The following is a 23,066-nucleotide window of genomic DNA, read 5'->3' as shown; positions in this document are numbered from 1 at the left end:
TCAGTTTAAGATCAGGTGGGATTCCTCTACAAGTGCAGCAGGGTATGATCAAACTGGATCTTGTACACTCATGTCACGGATCAGACCTTTCCTATTTTATTGTAATGCCATATGTGTTGTTATGTTGTATTTGCCTGTGTAAGTCGGAGTCAAACGTGTGTGGCTAAAGTAACAGGATTTGGGTGAATGCAGGGGCAGTTGCTAAGCATTTAATGATCACCCTTGTCTCCCTGGGGACCAGCTCCAGTGTCAGGGCAATCTGGTCTGGACCTCATGTTACTCTGAGCTCCACCCTCCCATCCTCTTACCTTAACACACATATCATCTCCTGACAGGTGGCTGACTCATTCTCCATGCTAATTATGGCCTACAAACAAACTTTTACACCCTTATCCATGTGAATCCCTCCAACTCACCCATTCATCACATGCATCCTAATAGGCTGCACTGACATATCATTTTGAGAGATTTACAGCTATGTGTGTGTGTATGATCCTTTGTATGTATTTGCTTACGTTTGCATTACATCGAAAAACCTTTGATAGCCAATGTGCTGCCAGTGTGATTGCACTCCCTACAAGCTTCTCCTACATATGGGCAACTAGGAAGTTTGTTTTTAGATTTAGATTAGATGTGTTTTTAGTGTGAATTTATGTACCTAAAGCCCTCTGAAAGTCTCTTTCCAGTTCTCCAACAGCTGTTGCTGTGTTTGTGGCTGAGTTTGGTTGTTATAATCAGACCTACCCAAATTATACCCAAGGGAAAAGGGAAATTAACCCTAGTCCAGATAAACCGGAACAAACTACAGCAGCAGCTCATTAAAGTCATCATCATGTGGTTGGTGACATCACGCGTTACAAAGATGCGCACAGGTGTCTGCTCCTCCCTCTGCACAGAGTGTGGGCCAAGCAGTGACGAGCAAACAGACTGTTCATTCCAAATTATTTAGAAAAGGGGAAAAACAATCTCACAAAAGGACCAAGACAAGCATTGTTGTATTGTCTGCAAAGCCAAAGCATGGCTTTGCTTAATGCATCTTTCATCTGTCACAGAACTCTGCTGCCCTCCAGAACTATTAAAAACACATAACAGAACTGTGCTGCGGCATATGCGTGACATATTTTCTTTTGGATTATTATTACGCTGCTAGCAAAGCAGCTGGTAAGTATTGCGTGCACAGTCCATTGATGTGACTAAACTGTGCTCTAAGCCCATGTGCTTCATTTAAGCCCCAGGTTATGCAAATAACTAACATCAATATTTCATCACTTAGATTAACATCATGGCTGTCACAGTGGATTACGTAGGAATTGTGTGTTATCCTGTGTTCTCTTGGTAGTAAAAAGCCATATTGTGCTCGGACACAGAGCCGTATCATCATTCCAGCCTTCAGGAAGCATTGCTTGCAGAGGTAGACTTAAACCATAAGGCAAGGCACGGTAGGCGTTTACCTGGCACCCCATGCTTGTGCTAATGCTCCATCCACCAGAGACCCTTTCCAGACCGCAGCTGTGATTGTGGCCAGGTGCTGTTCAGGTGTGCAAGTTTCCACAGCAGTGTGGGTCAGAGACAGAGCCAATGCTACTTCATTCACACACACACTCACACACACACACACACAGGAGGAAACTCTCACTTTGTTTATATACATTATTTTACAGTGATCCTCTTATCCAGCGTAACACCTGCAGAATGGGTGTCATCTGTATATCCCAAAGACAGAGAAGGGAATATGTTGCACTGTTATGTGGTGTAGTTTAGTGGATGTGCCGGTCAATATGCAGAGCTATAGGTTTGTGCTCATCTGTTACCAAGGTCAGTGCTGCATGACAAGCTGAAGATGAGCTGAACGGGTGCAAATCCCTTTTCTCCATCCCCTTGCCGCCCACGTCTCCCCGCCCCAGTCCTTCCCACAGCCCTGTTTAGGCTCAGGCGCTGGGCCCCAGTTTGCTGCTGGCGCTGCTGCCTAGCTGCAGAGAATCAGCTGGTGTCTCAGCATGCCTAAAGGGCTGTTTCCGTTTCTCCAAAGAGGAAACAAGAGCACAGCCATGGCCAAGGTATGATGATGATATAAGTCTGAAGGAGGCAGCTGCACAAAGCTAGTTTTAGTGACATTTCTACACTTTGAAACTAGAGAATTTCATGTTGATTTGGTAAAGGCAGCTTTGTAAGTACAAGTTTGTGCATAATTGTGTGGATAGTAAACACAGCAAAGTCAGTTTGAAGATACTATTTGTTCCTGAAATGTATTTCTTAGATGAGCACAGTTCCAGCCACATTGTCCCATCCTTCATTATGTTTTCTAAGTACGTAACTGCTTGTTCTTGCTTATTCTACTCTCTGTGTTTCTCTCTCACTGGCCCCTCCCCCTCCTCTCTTATTTCTCTTGCTCCTCATGTAGCCTTCAGCTGATGGCAAGAAGATTGTTCGACTTTATTAAATGAGTTAAAAGAGAATCTCTGTTTGTGGAAAAATTAAGGTTTGCAGACTGAATTATGAGCTTGGCTTTGTCAACGCCCACAGCACAGAACAGAAACAGGATTTCTACAGCCATGAAAACTGTGAAAAACTTGAACTTTTATTAGATTTTTCAAGCTTTAAATAGTCATTTCCACATCGTAGGTAAATGGAGTTTTAATGGAGTGTCAGGTCAGCTCTCTCTTTAATTGTTCAGCAGTTGCTTTATCAACACAGACCTTGATCTTATGGCTTGAAGCTAATGTCTAGCCCTGCAGGAATTGTCCCTGGTAGCTGACTTGCCTTGTAGTGTAGCCCAACAGTCATGGAGGCATCCAGAAAGTGCTTTGTGTAATGACATAAAACAGCTCCGCCACAGGGAGGCAGCTTTTTGCAATGCTCATCGTGCCTGCAGGCAGCTTTACGTGGGACGCAAAAATTGTTCTAATGTTGTGAGGAAAGACTTCATTTTACAATTGACATGGAAGTGCAATTATTATTATTATTTTTTTTTTTTTTTTTTTCAGGCGAACCTAGACTTTTAACATAGAAAACATTCATTATAAAAAATAATTGGAAGTGCAATTATTTTTTATCATGATTGTTCTTTATGTTTAAAGTCTACGTTCGCCTGAAAAAAAAGGTATGTTGTGTTTGGTGCTGAGGGATAGAATTAGCTCACTATAACAAGATTTGTTCAAGTTGATTGCCAGTGCTGGAGACAGTGGCAGACACCAAAAGGTTAATGTGCCGGTCTCCCTGGACAGCCCAGCCCCTCTCAGGCTGACAGGGAGGACACAGAGCTCACGTATGATGCAGCAGAGCATGTGAGCGTCACATACTATAGCAGCATCCATTACAGTGTTGATGTTCACATGGTGGGAGAGGTTATTAAGAAGCTCATCACCTTTCTGGAAGAGAATGGATGTGTGATTATGAAGTCATCAGCCATGAACCAGTGAGGCTCTGGAGAAGCACTCCTCCTCATGGGTCCTCAGGGTGCCATTGATTGGTGACCATGTGTTTGTGCCTGATAGACTGTGAAATGGTGTGTTGCTACACGGCTGTGTCACACCTGCGTCCCACCAAGGTGATTGATTGGTTTGGTCATGTGGAATGTTCCCATCTGGTCCGCAGTAATGCATTTTTTTCCTCATTTGTGAATAACAAGCGCTGGCAGGAGAATGGGAAGCCTTGGAAAAGGCAAAGGCCAAACGAAAACATTTTCTCCTTTCCACCTCCCCTTCCTTCTTTTTATAGACTAAGGAAATGCAAATAGGAGGAGATCAATCATGAAATCCATATCTCTCCTCTCTTAAATGGAGATGGATTTAAACAGAGGATGAACTCATCTGCTTGTTGAAAGGAACCTGGTTTCTATGGTGATATGTAGGGATATGTGGAAAAATCTTTGATCTGGCAAAGACCTTTAGACCTTCTCCTGATTCAGAACTTTTTTTGAAACAAAGATTGACAGAGGAAAGCTTGTTTTTTTACACAACATGTTTGCGTTTCTTCTACAAGATTATTTAATATGTTCAATATTTACCAAGCAGTTTTCCCCTTTTCCCCCCAGATTGAGTAGAGCGATCCCCCTGCTCTTGTAGTCCTTGTGACTGCTCGTACCTCATTGTCTGTTGAGGTGGGATAGACAGACAGCCATGTGCTGCCACCGTGACGTGATGTCACTGCTCTCCTCTTTTCACCTGCAAGAGTCAGGCTACCCCTTAATGTGTGGGAGGCTCATGTAGCCCCCCATCCCCCCTCCTCACATCCTGCCCTCCTCTGTGCAGGCACCTTGCCAATCTGGTGGGCTGCCAGCTTCCCATTCATGGACACAGCAAACGAACCTTCTAGGAATGCAGGGCGAAGTGGGAAACAAACTGCGTTAGTCAGCAAGTGTTTTATCCCAGAGAAACTCATGGGCCCTAACATCTCGTAGATCCACGACTGGACAGTGTGACTTGGGAAAGAGGAATTGTAAACTGTATATAGGTAACAGGTCTAGGATTCCTGCAATGTGGAAAATGTGGATGGAATGTTTTGTTTTGTTCTGTTTTGGATTTAGACATTGTCGCTATGTTGATGCAATGCATGAGCACAGAGCCAGCTCCTCCGACGCACACACACGCGCGCACACTCACATGCGCATGCACGCACACTGTGAGGATATTTAGGCAAGTGATTCAACATCTATTTCAATTTGCTGTAGCCAAACTCTCTGGGGGAGGGCATGCAAGGAGTCTGGGGAAAGTCTGTGGCTACAGCAGGAAGGAAGTCACGGCCAACATTCCCATTACTGTGTTACTGCAGATGTGGTAAGTATTTAATATAAAGAAAAGAACACAGAAAACAGCAAGTGTCAGTTTGTATGGAATAAAGAATGATAGATGCCCATTACTTGGATCAGTTTCAATTTATTTTTAAGATAAATTTGTTTTGTCATTTTTTATTCGAGGACTTTAAGCAACGTTATGTTTGTATTGTGGCCACTTGTATCTGTTAGTCTTTCAAACTCCTGAAATGTGGCAGCATTCGTTTGGTGCTTCCCATCAAATATAGAGCAAATGTAATTTATTTTAGATTCATAAAAACTGTTGTCTTCTCTTCTGTCATGCACACACACATTATAGCATTTATTATAACATTTGTCCTTTTTGATTTCTTATCATCTTTCGCCTTTTGAACTGATCTTCATTCCACCTCATAGCTAATTCCATATTAGTGTGCATGAGCGGGTACATTTATCATCATAGTATGTAATCATCTGTGACATTTCGACAAAGAACGGATACATTTAGTGACTCGATTTATCTATCAATGCCTGGATGGGTTAATTGTGAAACTCATGTAAACAGGGTGGAGACATGGTGATAGAGCTATAACCGCGTTTGTATCATGCAAAGCACACATGCAGGAGGACACATACAGAGACGGCAGGAGAGTGGTGCAGAAGTGTTAACATAAACACGCTGAGCAAAAACAGAGCAATCAAAGTTCATGAATGAACTAACTAATGGAACCTAGAGAGAAAAGATCCAAAGGCAGGAAAGGTCTGGAACACAAATCCAAAACCCCGGAACATATGAGGCTGGAATGCTGACAAACTGACAAATGGTTTGGCGAGGAGTAACTGGAAAGGGCCAGTACTTCAGCAGGACTGATGAGGGGATGAGAGACTGGTGAGTAATAGTCATCACCCAGCCCTGTGGATAGCAGGAGAAAAAATTAAAGCAGTATAAGCTCCAGCATTAAAAAAAGTCTCCTTGTCCTGTATTTTGAGTTTGTTCCTTTGGTTCTAACCGAGGGCAGAAAATTGCCTTGTTTTCTGCATGGAAAAAGGGTCTTAGAATGCATCGCACGGGTCGGGGAGCAGGCTCACTAATTGGCTGTTTTTCTGCCAACGTTTCAGAAATGATCCCTGGAGACGCTGGGGTCACTGAGCCTTACACAGCTCAGCTCAGCTCAGCTCAGCACAGGGCCATGCTGTGCTCTACTGCAGCCTGTGGTCAATACTGTGAGTCACTGGAAGCTTTGCCTTCAGCTGGAGCTCAACACCTTTGGCTCTCAATATGATTATATTACACTTCCATTAATGATGAGTTATTTTCCAAGTAAAGGCGAGGTCACATGTTAATGCAATAGTGTAAGTGCTTGCAGAGAGAATTGAGTGGAATCTATCCAACCTGTGAAACTCTGCCAAGCGTCCAGATGTCAAAGAAATATGTACAATGAGGATGCATTTATGTGATGAAATCAGCCCAATACTTGTGAATGACGCCCTGCCTCATCTTCCAGGTTCTGCTTGCTCCCATTCATTAAGTTATTTGAGTGGGAGCTGTGACCTGAAGCAGGAACGCAGATAGTTACAGCCCAACAACGTAACGTAACTGAAGACACCTGTGTGAGAACATTTCAACATACAAGGACCTTGCTTCATAAATATCATATCAGTGTGAGAAGTTTCCATTACGCAGTTCATGCATTTTATAGATTGTAAGAATACACAATGTCATACTTTTCCTTTGTAGCTTGCAACGTGATAATTGCATGTTCAAATGATGTGCAGGCACCGTGCAGGCCTACTTCCTTTGTCTTACATGAACATTAATATACAGGAAGCTGATTTACATTATACTTTACATTATACTGACTCAAGTGGACCAAACACTAAAAGTAGAATGTAGCTGTAAGGTAAAACTTCTATGTCGTCTTGCTGCAAATCCTTCATCTTGACCACAACCTGGTCTCTATGTGTACAGGGCTGATTTAGCTGAGTCTGTATTTCTATCTATAGTGCTCAGTTTCTTAGTCAGTTCCACCGAAAAAAAAACCTCTTGGTGATCACTCCTCTGCTTTGCATGAGGTTTAATCAGGGAAAGATGAGATTGTTGTTCATTTAGAAAGTTATTTTCAGTTGTATCTGCTATTGATTTGCATTTTATTTACATTATTATCCTCTGTGAAAGCAATACAATGCTTCTGTTCTTATAGTGATGGTGGTAATGAGGCAGCTTCATGCAAATTATTCTGATGCGCGGTGCCGTTGGATATTTGCTTCTCCCTCCCCCACAATATGCACAGTGTGTGTTTGATTGATAAGGGCTTGTTTGAAACTTAAATACTTCATTAAGGCAATTTAAGATTTAACAACACCTTCTTTTTCAGGATGTTACGGATAATTACAGTGACCTATTTTCCTCAGGGTGACTTACTGTATTTCTGCTTCAGAGTGAGGATTGTGTCATGGCATGATAAAGGTTTTATATTTTATTCAGCTAATTTAGGCACCTGGCTTTGGAACCTACCAACCCAGCAGTATGTTCGGCTTGATGTATCACTTTGTTCTACTTTACGTCTTGAATTTGCATCCGCCTGAAATCTCAACAGCAATTCAGCCATCTAGCTGCTTACTGTGAGTAATAAAGCGACTCTCAGAGCAAGGGGTTGTTCTCAGGTCATTACTTTATTCACACTGCAATGGTGCCTCACTGATAAACTAGGGTATGTGTGAGTATAAACCTAGAGGTAGGTAGAAGTAGTAAATGTGTAGTCACTTGTCCTCCTTGAACCATTTCCGTGATCGTAAAAGACATTTCTGTCACTCTAAATACTGTAGCCCATCATTCGTGGCACACAAAACTACAACTTGAGGGTAAATCTTCAACTCGTTTTCTCTTTATCTGAACAGCAACACTGACATGTTTGAACAACATATGATTTGCTTCAATCCCCATGTGGTTGATGTGGTTGCAAGTCTTCAGTGTCTTTACTGGGACTCAAAGAAACATAAACAGCACATTGGCCCTCGGGGTGGAAGTGCTTGTTGTAACATATGTACAGAGTCCCAAACTACTTAGAAAAAGCTGTATGATCAAAACTGTGCTTTCTGACTGCATATGAATGAAACAGTGTTCTCATACTCGTTACGAAAAAACTTAAATACAGAATCTTTAAAGTAGTACTTGCTGACAGCGCTACGGCAAGGGTGTTCTTTTAACAACTTTTGTAAAACCTCTGCTGCATGACTATAGCCAGAACATTAACATGCATATCTACTCCACATCATTTTGTCTGTACTTTGATTAACGCAAAACAATTCATAAACATATAAAAAATTAATATGATTTGATAGAATCAATTTGCATATTGAGGTGTGTACAGTTTATGTCAAGGTTGATCTAAGCCACATTTGCATGCATTTCCTCAGAGGGGAGACTCTCCTGATACTTGCTATGTGTCGACTCAGCGATATTCAGAGAGCAGTGGCAACTTATGAATTCCATCCATATATTTGGCTTACTTAAAATTGTTCTGTTACTCTTACTTAGTAAATATGCTACTTCAATATATGATGGTGTCAGTGTAATTATTAAATTATGTTTGAAGGCAGTTTTGGCATTCATGTAAAGTGACTTAATGACATAGTACTTGTACAGGTTGCTTCACTTGTCACATTACATTCATACAAATTGAGAAGGTCATCATGGAAAAGTCATGGAAAGGTTATGAGCCCCTGAAAGTCTGTCAGAAGGTATACAGTATTTCATCATCAGCCCATCTGGAAGGCCCCCCCCCCGATATCTCAGAACTGTATCACATCATGTTTAGCAGAGAAGCCGCTTTGCTCATTAAAGCATCGTCCCTGATTTGTTCAGCCTCCTTCATCCCCAGAGAAAACATGAACAGATGCAGTATAATCGTCCCCTGCAGGACTGCTCAGATAAGCACAAGTGAATTCTTTCCGTTGTGCCTCACCTGTGCTCATGAAAGCACGGTTTAGATCAGTCATTGTGTAACAAAAGATCCAGGCTATGCAAGATTTTAACTAAAAAAATATTTACCTTTTCCCCAGGGCAAACAGAAGAATATTTCCTATGCTTGTGTATGTGCATGTTTGGAAGTCTGACAAAAAATAATATACGATGCTGTTAAAGTTATTCATCATTTTCCTGTTGGAACTCTTGTTTTTTTGGTTTGTTGTTCCATGAGAGAAAAAGTGCTGAGTTTGGATGTTGTGAAGTGTATGATTTATGTGATTTGTTTGCCATTGTATCTTTCTGTGATGGCCGTATTGAAGTGCTCTTTGAAGTGTGGACACTGGATGGGAATCTAATAGGAGTAACTATGAAAGTAAAGTAATAGGAAATAGGAAAGTAACAAGAATATCCCATTAAAAGTCTACTCTCTGTATTGTGATGGTGAAAACCTGCCTGCACACAGATCTAGTTGTTGATGTGCTAATAGTTTGACCCCTATGTGTTTTCATTCCAACTGGCACCTATACCAATACAGATACTGTATTCTGTGTTGGTGGTGCAGCTTGACCTTCTGGTTGTCAACTCAGTCTTCTCTTAACTAGTTGCTATGCACACTTTTAATGATTTGGATAAAGGTTTTCTCACTGCAATGATATTTGTAGTCAGACATTTATTAACTCATAACTCGTTCCCACTTGCAACAACTGCTGTTGATGGACATTTGAGCAGCTAACATTTAGCAAGTTTCGATTACTTCTTGTTTGTGTTTTACAGCTAAATCCGTGAGGGCTTCATTGCTTGGTTATGGGAGGGATCCTGGAGCTTCAGGCTGCCAGGTAAGTAGCAGTGCCAAAGAGCTTTCTGAGGGGAATTAATTTGGGTCCACTTCACCAATTAACTCACTTTGTAACAACAACAACAATAACTTACTGCTGTTTAAGAAAATGAAATGATTTTCGTTTTGTCTCACATACTCCTTTTTCCACATTATACTCCAAAAGGAGAAACTGTGGCCTCAGAATAAGATACCGCATAACCAGTGACATCATGTGAAATATGTCTGCTCAGGTACTATTGGGAGAACAGCAGAATCCTATCAATTCTGTCCATGAATACATCTTAATCACATTTTTGCCTTAATGGCTGTAAAGACAAAAAAATGGAGTACAGTGTTAGTATAAATAATGTCTGGATTTGGCCACTAGTACACTGTTTGTAACAAAATATAAAATTCCCCCAAGTTTATGAAAGCGTGTTTTTAGTACTCACATTCCCCTCCCTAATTCAGACTGAAGAAAATGGTTCAAACTGAACATTCCCAGAGAGCGTCATTGGTTAAACGTATATGACAGAGCATCAATCCACTCTCTCAATATACGTTTGCTGTCATTGCAAATTGCTGACATAAGCACACAACACAGACATTTTGAACCTATGGGTGCTTTCCTTGCAGTCTTCTCTAAGGTCAGACGTTGGCTTGGCGAATCCGAGTTCTGTGGCCACATCTGGGAAATCAGCTGCTCCACTTTATTCCCTCACTGCAGCCAACCCCAGAAGACGCTCTGTGCCAGACCCTCCGGCCGTTGGTCAGTGTCATCTCTCTCAGTTTCCCGTGATTTCTTCTATGTAGTAGTTGTAAAGTAGTTTTTTTCCTACACCATCGAAAAGTCTTGTAAAAGGTATGGAATTTTGGTACAGTGGAAGAAATCATGTAGATCAGTTTTGTTAATATACCTGTGAATAAAGCGTTCTTCTCTTTGATCTTTTTGCTGAATAAGTGTGCTTTTATTGTTCCTCAGATCCTCTACAAAGAAAGAAAGTTCGCAAGGTCCCTCCTGGTCTGCCTTCATCTGTGAGTGGAAGATCATCTCCCTCTCATATAAATACATCTCACAGTGAGCGTACTTAAGCAGACACACACACACACACACATGGCGCTTTCACACAAACATCAGTTCCTCACATCAGTAGCTCACTCCTCAGATGCCATTTCAGTTGTTTTTGCGAGCTTGTGACACAAGTGCTGCCATGTTATTGGACAAAGTAGATTTTTCTTCTTGTTGTTGTTTGCGCCCATGCTGCTGTTGTTAAATGATTGCATGGATGTCGGTCTAGGTTACATCTATGTGTGCTTGTGCGTTTCAAGTGCTCATGTGTTGCACATGTGCATAAATGAATGTGAATGTGTGTGCACATGTTCCTCAAGGTGATTGATTTTTGGCGCTGCCCTGTCACACTTGAGCCTTCTCACAAGCGCTCCTGGGAGAGGGAGAGGCTGTCAGAGTGGATCCCCAGCTCTGCTCTTTTGATTGTTTAATTAGTCATTATGTAGCCGAGCAGCAGGACAGACAGAGATTAATAGCACAGAATATCTGAAATTTATATTGGTAACGATCGCGGTAGAGGAAAAAAACATTAGGATGCAGAGAAGTGTGGCGCTCAGCTTGTGTTCCCTCAGATGGGAAGAGGGGGGGAGTTCATTAATATACATAAATTTGTAAGTCAGACGTTCATTGTTAAACCCTGATGGATTGACAAAGGTTCTGATAAGCCTCATCTTAGATTCCCAGCACTGGTACAAGTGACCTGCCCCCTCACATTATTTGGTTTGCCAAAAAATGTCAGCAAACAGCACAAAAGTAGACATTTGCTGTGGCCCCAGTAGGTATAAATAAACAATTAAATACAGAAAATATAAAACCATTTATATTACTTTGATTTATTCTATATTTATTTTATACTAATTTATTTTATTTATTGCAAATTCCTTGTAAGCATGACACAGAAAATTGAGATGATACTGTAAAGAAGAATAGTATCTTTATATTATGTAAAAGAACAGTATCGAGCAGCACAGATTGAATGAGGTGATCTGAACTGTGCGCTTGAGTCAGTGTAGATCATTCTAATCATTGCACTTCATCCCAATCAGCTATGTCTAAATCTTTCTCTGATTTCATGACCCAGAGTGGTTTGGTGGAGCGGTGGAGTTTGTTTCATTCCTGTTTCTGTCCCTTTTCTCCTAAATGTGCAGGTGTTACCTAATACTTATTATTAATTATTAATACTCATTGTATAGTTAGAATTGTCATCATTTTCCTTTCCTTCCAACAAAACTCTAAAGCTCATTATTACATCATCTGATACTGTCCTCCATAAAAATAAATGTATCAAAGTGATCTATCTGAGGTCCTGTCAGATGGAGGAAGGGAGGCAGAGTACGGCTGCCTTGTGCGTTACATCTCTTTGTTGTGTAAATGAGGGCCAGGCTTTTATTTGTGAGTACTTAACACATGGGCGCAGGTGCGGTTCCGTGACTACAATGGAAACACAGTGACAGAACAGGATATAATTCCTGTTGTTCCTCTGTGCTGCTCGAGAGATAAAGTCTGGCACTAGGAGGAATTATCACAGTTAGTCTTTGATCCCAATTTCAAAGACTGGCAGTAATATATTGGGCTATAGGTGTCAGAGAAAGGAAAACATCAAGCTCTTCTTTGATGAGCAGGACATGAGGAAGATGGTTGAGTGGGTGGTGGGTGTCGTTTAGGGGGTGGGTGGGTGTCAGAGGTGAGCTTAGGTGCATCAACTATTAGTGGGTGTGAAGAGGCAGCTTATGGCCCTGAATGTGTGTGAATACCTTTACCATATGAGGTGACAAGCTGCGTCATATTCTGTTCTGCCACCTCTACCGTTATGCAGTGCTTATTATAGATGCTTAAATAACCCAGATAGTTTAGACTTTTTAAGTGAGTCAGATAGAATTTCTCTTAAATGGTTATACTGATATTTTCTGCCTGTCAAATGATAATATATATAATAAATAAATATTATAATAAATATGGCACAGTTGATAATGTTTTTGGAGACTTGCTATTTAGGACAACAACAAATATAGGTAGAGGGAATAAAGATTCATTCAAATAACTGATTTCTTATTGCTCTTTGAGTGCTGAGAGGGAGAGAGAAGGCAGAGAGAGTTACATTTTTAACCCTATAGATGATAGTGAAGGTATTCCAGATTGATGACAATAATATGGTGACAATAAATGCATTCAATTCTAGGCGCTCTCTCTCTCTCTCTCTCTCTCTCTCTCTCTCTCTCTCTCTCCCCCTCCTTCTAAGGTGTAAGAACAATGCAACCGTTTTAGTAAATGGACTTTAACTCAAAGCCATTAAGTCTTTTCCTGACTTGAAGGTTAAGACTTGAGACTTGCTTGTGACTTGTGTTGGAATATAACAAATAATGTCAATACACATATAACTAATCCAGTAACTGAAGTCAAGTAACCAAATGGCTATGCCCGGGAAAGTCTGGAGATAATACACACAAGCATCTACAGCGTCTCTCTCTCTCTCTCCAGGAGGGCTGGTTAACACATATCTGCCATTAGGTGAAGGACTCACTCTAATACACTTTATCAAAGCCTCAAACATCTGTGGCCAGGAAGAAGGAAGAGAGGGGGTTTGCATAGACGGGCAGTCAGGGGGAGCTTCTTCAGATCAAAGGGCTAATTTCACTATACTATTGTTCTTTAATTTACACAAAGAGAATTCTACTTTCCCCCACAGACATCTGTTCATCCCTCAGATTTGAATCTTAGCGCTGCCCCTCTTGAAGCCGGCTGACCAATAGATAACAGTTAAACTACATTGTCATCAGTGAATTAGAATATTATGTAGATGCCCTGTATATGCGGGATAAATAGGGCAGCACGGAGATATTTGATTGTCCTTCTTTGGTGCATGCCAGAGGTGGAACCAGCGCTGTCCAAGGTCTTATTCCAGTAAAGCTCTCCTGAAGATTCCAGTTCATCTTTGCCTCATCTTTTCCTCTTGATTCACCACAAACGAACACGCAGAAGAATATCAGAACGATTCTTCAATATTTGGTGACACCCGACGTTTTGGTGACAAATTTGGACGAGGCCCAGAGAAAAGGCGCCTCTGACAACAGAGGCAAACGCTTCACTTCCATACGGCGCCGTATATCAAAGGGTGAGCAGAACCTGTTAAATCGAATCTGTAATAGGTTATTGGACACTCTAAAGTTTATCTATGGAAGTGGGCAATTGTCTTTTGTATGTCACGTAAATTTAGAGTACTTCAAAGAGGAGACGGACTGGAGTCTCGGTATAGCTGACTGTGATAACATTTTGGAATTCTCATATTCGGTCCAGACTGTAGGAGGTACGGGCCTCCTCGACCCGACGTGGTCACAGGCTAAAGTCTTGTTTTTAAATTAAACTCAAAGTTGCTAAAGTCTACTTGGTTTGGGATTAAGATCCCTTAATAAATTTCTAAAAGGAGCCAATTCAGCTAAAGTCAGGTTTGGTGGGTTAATGTCCCTTATTGAAACGGAACTAAAATAAGCTAAAGTCAATTTTTTAGTTATGGTTACATCCATTATTCGGTTATGGTTAAAGTCAGTCAATTTGTGTTAAAAAATAACCCGCTAAGTATTAATTAAGAGTGTACAAGCACTGTTTGGCTAAAGTCCATTGGCTAAAGTCCAGTTATAGTTAACTTGTTAAGATTAAATAAATAAAACCTTGGAGGTGCACTGTTGCAGAAGTGTGGCAGATTACTGACACAACATAAAGAATAAACAGACTTTTGAGTAATTAACAATCGTTCCAAGTGATTCTGTGTCAAGTCCTGTCTAGGATATAGTCGTTTAGTCAAGGGGATGAGTATTCATATACGGAGAAATACTCTTGTCTGAGGTATCGTTTATTGAGGTCCGGACGAAGCCGGGGGCTTCTGGGTTTTGGGTTTGGAATTGCCGTGTGTGGATGAAAACTCGATTAAGGAGTAGTATTCTTGTCTGAGACGTTTTTTTCTGAAGATATACGGCATAAAAATATTTAAAACTGTCTGTATTGTATTGGTGGATTAAGGGTAATCTGCTTCCAACTTCTGGTAAATTTACGTAGTGGCCATACGTTCATTTATCGAAACTGTATGCGTGTGTATGTGTGAGAGGGAGGAATAGAGAGAAACGGACGTTTTGGGTGTATGATCCGTTTTCGACTGAGAGAGATCTTCGTGTCTATGTGTGTGTGGGGATTTGCAGTCACGTATCTTGGACAAACAGCTGGTTGAGACAGCACTTGTGTTTGTTTTGCCTTGCCACGTATGACTGAGAGGTGGCTACATCTGACTGAGATTCTGCGTGTGTATGTCTGAGTGTGATTGAGCTGTGTGAGAGAGTTGTCCGTGTGTTCTGGTCCAGCTGTGTACGTGTGTGAGATTGAGTGAGCCGGCATGTAAATGTGTTGTTCTGTGTGATTAACTGTTGTTTTGTGTCTGTATGTCTGAAGCTGTGTTATTAACCTGGTTATTACGTGTCTGAATATGTGAGTTGTGTGTGTTACTGTCTTATAACACGTGTCCCTGAATATCTGAGCTGTGTTATTAACCTGGTTATTACGTCTCTGTGTATCTGATCGTGTGTGTGTGTAAGAATGCAAACAGGAAGAAAGAACTGTTCGTCTGAGAGGGAACTGTCTGTGGGTGTCTGAATATATTCAGGATATATTTTATATAGAAGTTCAGAGACTTTCCGGGTGTCTTTTTAGCCCCGGCACATCATGCAGTAATATACTCCGATACACTGTCAAAGTCCCGGGGGACTAGTTGTTGGTGAATCCCGAAAAACAACAATTACATTGGATTTCTGTTTTTTTTTTTTTTGTTTCTGTTTTTCGTTTTCATTTAGGAAGTCATTGAATAGTGCCATAGTATCCTCAACAATATATAAACAGCGCCCCAGACCCCAGAAGTGACGCAACGACACCTCAGGCCTACAGCAGTACTGCAGCTACGAGAGTTCGCTGAATTTCAGAAAGCGACTTAACAGCGCTACCCTCAGTTCTTTTAGTAGTACTGCAGCTACATCTTCTCCTGGTATTTATAATCGCACCCGCTGTCGTTAAAGAAAGAAAAGAAAGTCCCTCTTAAATAATTAATTAGTTACATAGAGTACATAAACAATTCAAATTGATTAATTAATTGATTAATAGAAACAATTCTTTTAATTTTGTATTTAGTTCTGTTGTTTGTTTGTTTTGGTTTTTTGGTTTTTAATTTTTTTTTTTTTTTTTTTTAATTTTTGATGAAATTAAAATTTATTTTAAATTTTTAGATTACTTATTTTATATTTTCTCTTTCTTGAAAGATTAGAACGTAACAAAATCATAGAGCTTGCTAAGACTTGAACAGCCATGGCCGAAGTCCTTACCTGCAACAACTATACTGAGGCAATTTTGAGTCGTATCATGTCAGGTACGGATTCTGACAAAAGAGACAAAACCCGACAACATCTGGAACGCCTCTTGTCTGACTGGGAAGACAGGGGCCTCTGGCCCAAACCTGATGCGCCTCCTCCTTCCATTGAGTGCGTCCAAGCAACTTTTGACCGAATGAACGAAGCAGCTACAGAAGCTACCAAGAAATGGGAAGCAGGTGGAAAGAAATCATGGGGGACAGCCAAACAAGACAAAGACCATGCGCAGAAGATTCGAGCCCGCGCCATGACTCTGCTGTCGGCTGCCAATCAAGTGGAGCAGCACAACCGGGACAAGCTTGAAGGGGTCGAGTCTCTCAACTCAGACGATTTTGTGGCTATAGCAGACCTTCTGGCCATCATTAGACGCCTGTTAGGGCGAGAAACAGCCAATGACATCGACCAAAGGCTCCGCTTCATGCTGGTGGGAGACTCTGAGCTCTTGAACAGCGGAAGTACTGCTTATTGTACTGAACTGAGACGACGCTTCCTTTCGGTTCTGACAGTCTCCAACCTGCAGCGATTTGATTGGACCAAGGGAAGATCCTTCCATGTGTTCCTCAACAGTTGTGCTGAGAAGTGGGCCGATGCCACTGGAACAATGCCCCACACTGAATTGCCAAACAGTGCCACGGTCCAAATGTTCCGAACAGCGGTGATACGCTCCCTTCCCCAGCAGGTCCAGGCTACATTGGAAGATGTTGTAGGACTAGACCAAGAAACCCACGACAAATGGCGAGCCGTGTTGGCACATTACACTGAAAGGCACTTTCAGTCAGAACATTCAGACGTCTTAGAGATCAACACATTCCTGAAAACGTTGTGGAAAATGCTGATTGCCCTGATCAATACTGACAAGGAAATCAAGTCAGTCCCCCCTGTTCAAATATGCCCAGTGGTCCCCGAACACCCTTCCCCAGCCGTCCCCACTCAGCTAGCCCACCCTCCACCTGTAGCACCCCCAGCTTGGGCTCCTCCTCAGTCAGCCTCATATGAAATGCATCCGTATCCATATGCTCCACAACCCCAGATGTATTTCACCCGGTACCAGAATGGTCCAGGCAACCAAAGAGGACGAGGACGTGGACGTTTTGGAAGAGCCAGGGAAGGAAGAGGAGCAGCGCTTGCTCAGCAGCCCCGCACCCAAGGCTGTTTTCATTGTAAGGATCCTGGTCACTGGGTCCGTGAGTGCCCCCACATGGAACGTGCATGGCAGCAGTCCCAACTCCAAGCAGCAGGGGGACCTCGAGATGTACGGGGCAGGAAACAGTTAGGCGCCCACTGCAGCATCCCCCATACGCCCCACAGATGCCCATGTATGCCCGGCCCACAGGTGAACCTTACAACCCAGGTCACTGTTGACAAGGCCCGAAGACAGCGCATCCAACCCTCTCCCCAATCACCGCGACCCACGCCCTCAAGCTGAATATTCACCCATCCTTTATCAGGTCAAATGGATCTTCAAACACTCATCACCATCGAGCACGCCATGGCGCATGCGGCTGCATTGCCAGTACTGGACTACATCAACACCTTCCATTGGAGTTTCTGAAAGACACGGCATTGTGGACGCCGTGTTGTATCAGAAACAAAAGGGGGAAATGAGAAGAAGGTGTTAATGTGTTTGTGTGTGCAGAACAGAGTTGAATTGTATATGATATGACAAATGAAGTGCCTTAATCTCAATCACAGGGGCAAGGGATCAGGATTGGTTCTCATCTGACACCGGATGGCTGTGTAGAGACCTCATAACTTCCTGTGCTCTCATTCAGCTGCTGATAATGCTTCTTCCCATGTTCCCTGTATCTGATTACAGATCTTTTCAAGAGAAGCTCACCCTTTTTCACCTCACCAAGGGGTCATTAGGCCCACAGGTGTATATTGATGAGATTGGGGTGCTTTGGAGTGTTCCAGACAAGAACAGAGCTAGGAACTAAGTGGAAGCGGTGTTTGAATCATTGTTTTTCTGGTGGGCCACAATTGATAAAAAATGGTGATTGGATGAACTAGTTCTATTATGACCAACAGAGATTTGTCAATTACACATGGGATGCTGTAAAAGGGATGACTGAACAAATGGCCCGCACCACATTGATCACCTATCAAAATAGGATCGTTTTCGACATGATCTTAGCTGAAAAGGGGGTGTGTGTGCCACGTTTGGATCTGCATGTTGTACTTTCATCCCCAATAACACTTTCCCAGACGGTCCTGTCACCAAAGCCCTGGCAAGTGTGACGTCCCTGAGTCACGAGCTGAAAACTCAGGGATAGATGACTTCTTCTCTGACACCCTCGAGAAGCTATTCGGATCTTGACGACGACCCTGATGTTCTTCCCCTGACCACAGTGGTTGTGAAATAAGGACTTCCTTTCTTTCTCTTCTCAGACTACCTCAGGATTACAAATGTTTATATTTGAAAGCACACATAAGCTTGCGCTTTTGTGCCAGCTAATAGAATAGATTTAGTACGAGGTGTTTAAATTACTGTGGGACGGGATTTATTGAATTGTATTTTCATGAGTTGTTTTCCAGGGTCTTAGAAGGTTTCAAGTTCCAGACCCTAACCGCGGGCCTGTACAATGAGTGGACACCTACGCAGAGTCCCAAGAATGACCCTGGAACCAGAAGGCTAATGTTTACAAAATTATAGATGTAATGAAATGCTCCGAACCGTTGGGGGTCCGATGGGTTGACCAGCCCCCTACCGGGTTGCGGTAGTTGATTTTTGTATTAATGAATGAATGATTGCAAAGTATTTTTCCATGAAGGAAGCAACTACTGTTAATTAAGGTGTCAAATGCATTGTATCTTTTAGATAGGTCATATGTACTGTTTGTATACATAGCACATGCACCGAATTTGTTTGTATGAGTCATGCACATTGCATTTTTATACCTTTTGAATTCTACTGGATGACAATGTGAATTCTGTTCATGTGATGAGCTGTCGGTTTAAACTGAGTGGATTGGTGAGTGCGGCAGGAGGCTTAGATTGTTTATCTCAAGTTTGATTCATTCTATAAATAGAATGAAAAGGGGGATTGTTGGAATATAACAAATAATGTCAATACACATATAACTAATCCAGTAACTGAAGTCAAGTAACCAAATGGCTATGCCCGGGAAAGTCTGGAGATAATACACACAAGCATCTACAGCGTCTCTCTCTCTCTCTCCAGGAGGGCTGGTTAACACATATCTGCCATTAGGTGAAGGACTCACTCTAATACACTTTATCAAAGCCTCAAACATCTGTGGCCAGGAAGAAGGAAGAGAGGGGGTTTGCATAGACGGGCAGTCAGGGGGAGCTTCTTCAGATCAAAGGGCTAATTTCACTATACTATTGTTCTTTAATTTACACAAAGAGAATTCTACTTTCCCCCACAGACATCTGTTCATCCCTCAGATTTGAATCTTAGCGCTGCCCCTCTTGAAGCCGGCTGACCAATAGATAACAGTTAAACTACATTGTCATCAGTGAATTAGAATATTATGTAGATGCCCTGTATATGCGGGATAAATAGGGCAGCACGGAGATATTTGATTGTCCTTCTTTGGTGCATGCCAGAGGTGGAACCAGCGCTGTCCAAGGTCTTATTCCAGTAAAGCTCTCCTGAAGATTCCAGTTCATCTTTGCCTCATCTTTTCCTCTTGATTCACCACAAACGAACACGCAGAAGAATATCAGAACGATTCTTCAATACTTGCAAATGTGTGGCTTACTTCCACCTCTGTGCCATAGCAACTACAGACTGAACACAGAGATTTGACTACAGGAGTACTGTGGTGTAGTGTCACCTTACATGGTGAAGCTGGTGATTGAGTCAGAACGGTACTCAGACGTGTGTTGTTTGTGTTGCTGGCATTATTCAGGCACTGTTAGCTGTGCTGAGAGCACCTGGAGTCAGAGCTGCGGTGACAGAAGCAGCTGTGAGCAGCATACCTGTAAAGCATGAACACAGCTGCAGATGCCACCAAAATGTTTTGCTTGTGTAAGCAAGCGTGCGAGCCTCAGCAGAGACATGAATAGCTGCTCAAGACACTGTAGAAAAAAAATACAGCACACACACACACAGCACTTCCTGTCATATTTTCTCTGTTATTTATTTCATTCTCAAAACCTTTTTTTTTTTTACACAAGCTCATATTCTCTCTCCTATGTTTAAAAATAGATTTAGGAGTTTTTAATCAGATCTGCAATGCAACTTGCAAATCCAAGCATGATGTGTGTACACTACATGATGGAATTGAATCAAAATATTTATGGGAGCACTTCCTCTCTGCATTTAGGCTCTGACTCTGCAGTCCAGCTCGATGTGAAGGCTATCTGTGCAGGCCAGCTGCTGATTGCAAACATTGAAATGTTTATAGGTCTTTTTCATCTTATATACAGATGCCCCTCACCCCCCTCAGCCACACACACACTGTAGACCTCTGCAGCCTGCTGGATGTGTGCCTGCAGTCATGGATTTACTGTAGCTGTGGTTGTTATTGTGAGATTCGCATGCTTACCATATTCTTGTTATTCAACAGTGAGGCACAATTAATCAAAGACAAACAGAAATTTTGACTTTGGCAATGTGTGATTACAAAATTGCAGTTTAATTACATTTATAATATCTGATGAGGGATGCAAAATGGGGGTTCACTGATAATCCCCTGTCAGAGCCTCTGATGTGTTGCTTCCTCACCGGTTGTGGTGGCGTAATGGCTGGAGGAAGAATGCGGTGAGAACCATCAACCCTCAGGGGAATTTGCAACCGAGAACCTCAAGTGTGGATGACAAAATAGATTGACATTTGCTTTTGACAGATCACTCAGACAGAGTTGTATCTGAGAGATTTCGTACTACAAGAGCAGAAATAAGGGACGTCTGCCCTTGTCTCTCACCAATTTCTCCTTACAGTGGCATCTGGTGAATGACATTCAGACGATACATTAATGTTTTTTCTCACTTTGTATTGATTTATCAACGGATCCTGCACAATAATAATCACATTATTATACAACAGATATTGTGCAATGTTCCTTTTGCTGAAAGAGCAGTTGCATTATGTTTGGCTCTGGTTGTGAGATGTTTCATGTTTTCTCTTTTGCTCCGTGTGTGTGTGTGTGTGTGTGTGTGTGTGTGTGTGTGTGTGTGTGTGTGTGTGTGTGTGTGTGTGTGTGTGTGTGTGTGTGTGTGTGTGTGTGTGTGCGTGCGTGCGCGTGCGTGTGTGTGTGGGTGTGTGTGATAACTACTTTTGATTAGCGGCTTTGTGATACCGATTATCCTTGATTACAGGTTTCGATTTTGGTGAGCCAGTTTACAGAAACAAGGCCGGGAAAGGTTGAGCTTCCATCGTAGCACAGGCCCGTAGTGTAATCTTTATAGTCACCGAACTACACAGTGCTGGTAACCAACACTCCAAGATGTGGATATGTATGTATACTTGGCAGGAACACATCATAAATATTATAAATGTTTGAGGTTATTTATGTTAAAAAGTATCTTAAATGCGATTAGGAAGGAGCAGAGGAACTGAATCACTTGATGATCGGTGCGGAGAGAAATGCGCTTGTGACGCTTCTGACATCAACAGCCTCGTGTGCGGACTTCAGCGGCCGGTGTGTCCCAAGCCACGCCTCTTCTGTGACAAAATGAATACCTCTCACACACACTAGTAGCCCGCGCATAGACAGGTATTATCATGCACACACACCACAATCACTGAGCATACGTGGAGGAGTTGGACTACTTTGACCCTACAAGGACACGAGCAGAACACAAAACTAGAGAAGAATCAGTGGGGAAGGATAAAGAGAGAGCAATTGTCTGTGGCCACCACATGCTAAACCATTCCCTTTGTGGGGGTTGGCTTGCTTTTGCCTCTCCATTGCACCTGTTGTCACTTTCATTTGCACCAAAGCAGAAATTGATTCATTATCACTCGTGCTTCCTAAATGGACAGATTGATATCCCTGAATTTTAACTGACTTGGTGTTATACTTTGATAATTAGGTGTTCCCTTATTTACTTTTGAGCAGTGTATATTGAGAATATACCCACCCTATATTTAGCTCTAACCTCAGTGTGCACGCAAGAGACTGTTTGGTCTGATTGCTGATTAGATAGACACCCTTGGTTGGACTGGGATGATCCTGAACAGTCTCAACCACCTCTGGGACCACGGTTCTGTGTTTATCTCTGTTTGGGTTTCTGAAATTTACCACTGACATTAGAGGCTGGAGATAATGGAGCAGGCAAACAAGCCAGAGGCTGGACTGCTTTCATCTGTGCAGGGGCACAAGGAGTTAAAAGGGCAAAAAATAATGCACAGATTAAAGTCATTACTCACTTCTGGCCTGTTGTAAATTATTCATGTAGGGATTGCGTGAGTGTAAGGCATTAATGCAAACCTTGATTTGAGATGGCTGGCAGGCGCATGAATGTGGCCTGTCAACAATCAATAAGGTAGTGTTTGTTATGTAGAGAACATCTAAGCCAGGCTGCTATGAGCTGGAAACAGATCACTGAAGCTCAGATTGTAGCCGAGGCTCTTAACTCAACAAGCTGCAGTTGTAGGTCAAAGTTTATTTGTAATGCTGTGTGTGTGTGAGGGCTAAAACACACAGTTAGGATGTGTTCGTAGTTGGATTTCTGCATTTGTTTTCCCTTTTTTGATGTGCCAATTGCATTTAAATTAGGTTTTACCCTGAAAAACTGCTTGTACATTAAAGGAGCATCGTCCTGCTGCCTGTGGGGATTTTCTCTGTCTGTTTAGTGCGTCTGGGTCAACCAGTTTTTGGATTCAGTTCAAATATCCTTTTGCCCTTTTCGGGTCAAGTCTGTCTGGAGTCCTGTTCATTGTTTGCCTTTTTGTTTTGGTTAGAGATTTATTTATTAGCTTTTCAACGTCAACGTCAACGACACTTGATACTTTGACTAAAGCAAATAAAATAAATAAATAATATAAATATGTATATATATTATTATAAACAGTATATGTTACACATTTATGTTTATTCCAACCACATTATGAAGTTTATCCAGGAAGTAAGAAATACTGTTTCTACAAA

General features: G+C 42.0%; 1 protein-coding gene across 3 annotated transcripts in view; it reads left to right on the top strand.

Moving 5' to 3' along the window:
• Nucleotides 1-23,066, top strand: part of tcf12 (transcription factor 12) — a 59,646-nt gene that overhangs the window by 15,674 nt on the left and 20,906 nt on the right. For all 3 annotated transcript variants that reach the window (XR_012963975.1, XR_012963976.1, XM_076155626.1), the window contains 3 exons: nt 9,492-9,553; nt 10,171-10,303; nt 10,517-10,569. Coding sequence is in view for 1 of the 3 variants with exons in the window: in XM_076155626.1 (XP_076011741.1) it covers nt 9,492-9,553; nt 10,171-10,303; nt 10,517-10,569 (248 nt within the window). In the remaining 2 variants the exon portion in view is untranslated. The remainder of the gene's footprint in view (nt 1-9,491; nt 9,554-10,170; nt 10,304-10,516; nt 10,570-23,066) is intronic.

Source organism: Genypterus blacodes, unplaced genomic scaffold, assembly GCF_046128005.1.
Source record: "Genypterus blacodes isolate CSIRO-AG114 ecotype Tasmania unplaced genomic scaffold, CSIRO-AGI_Gbla_v1 ptg000067l_1, whole genome shotgun sequence".
NCBI lineage: Eukaryota > Metazoa > Chordata > Actinopteri > Ophidiiformes > Ophidiidae > Genypterus > Genypterus blacodes.
The sequence above is the reverse complement of the archived record's forward strand: the minus strand, read 5'-3'. Positions and strand labels throughout refer to the sequence as shown.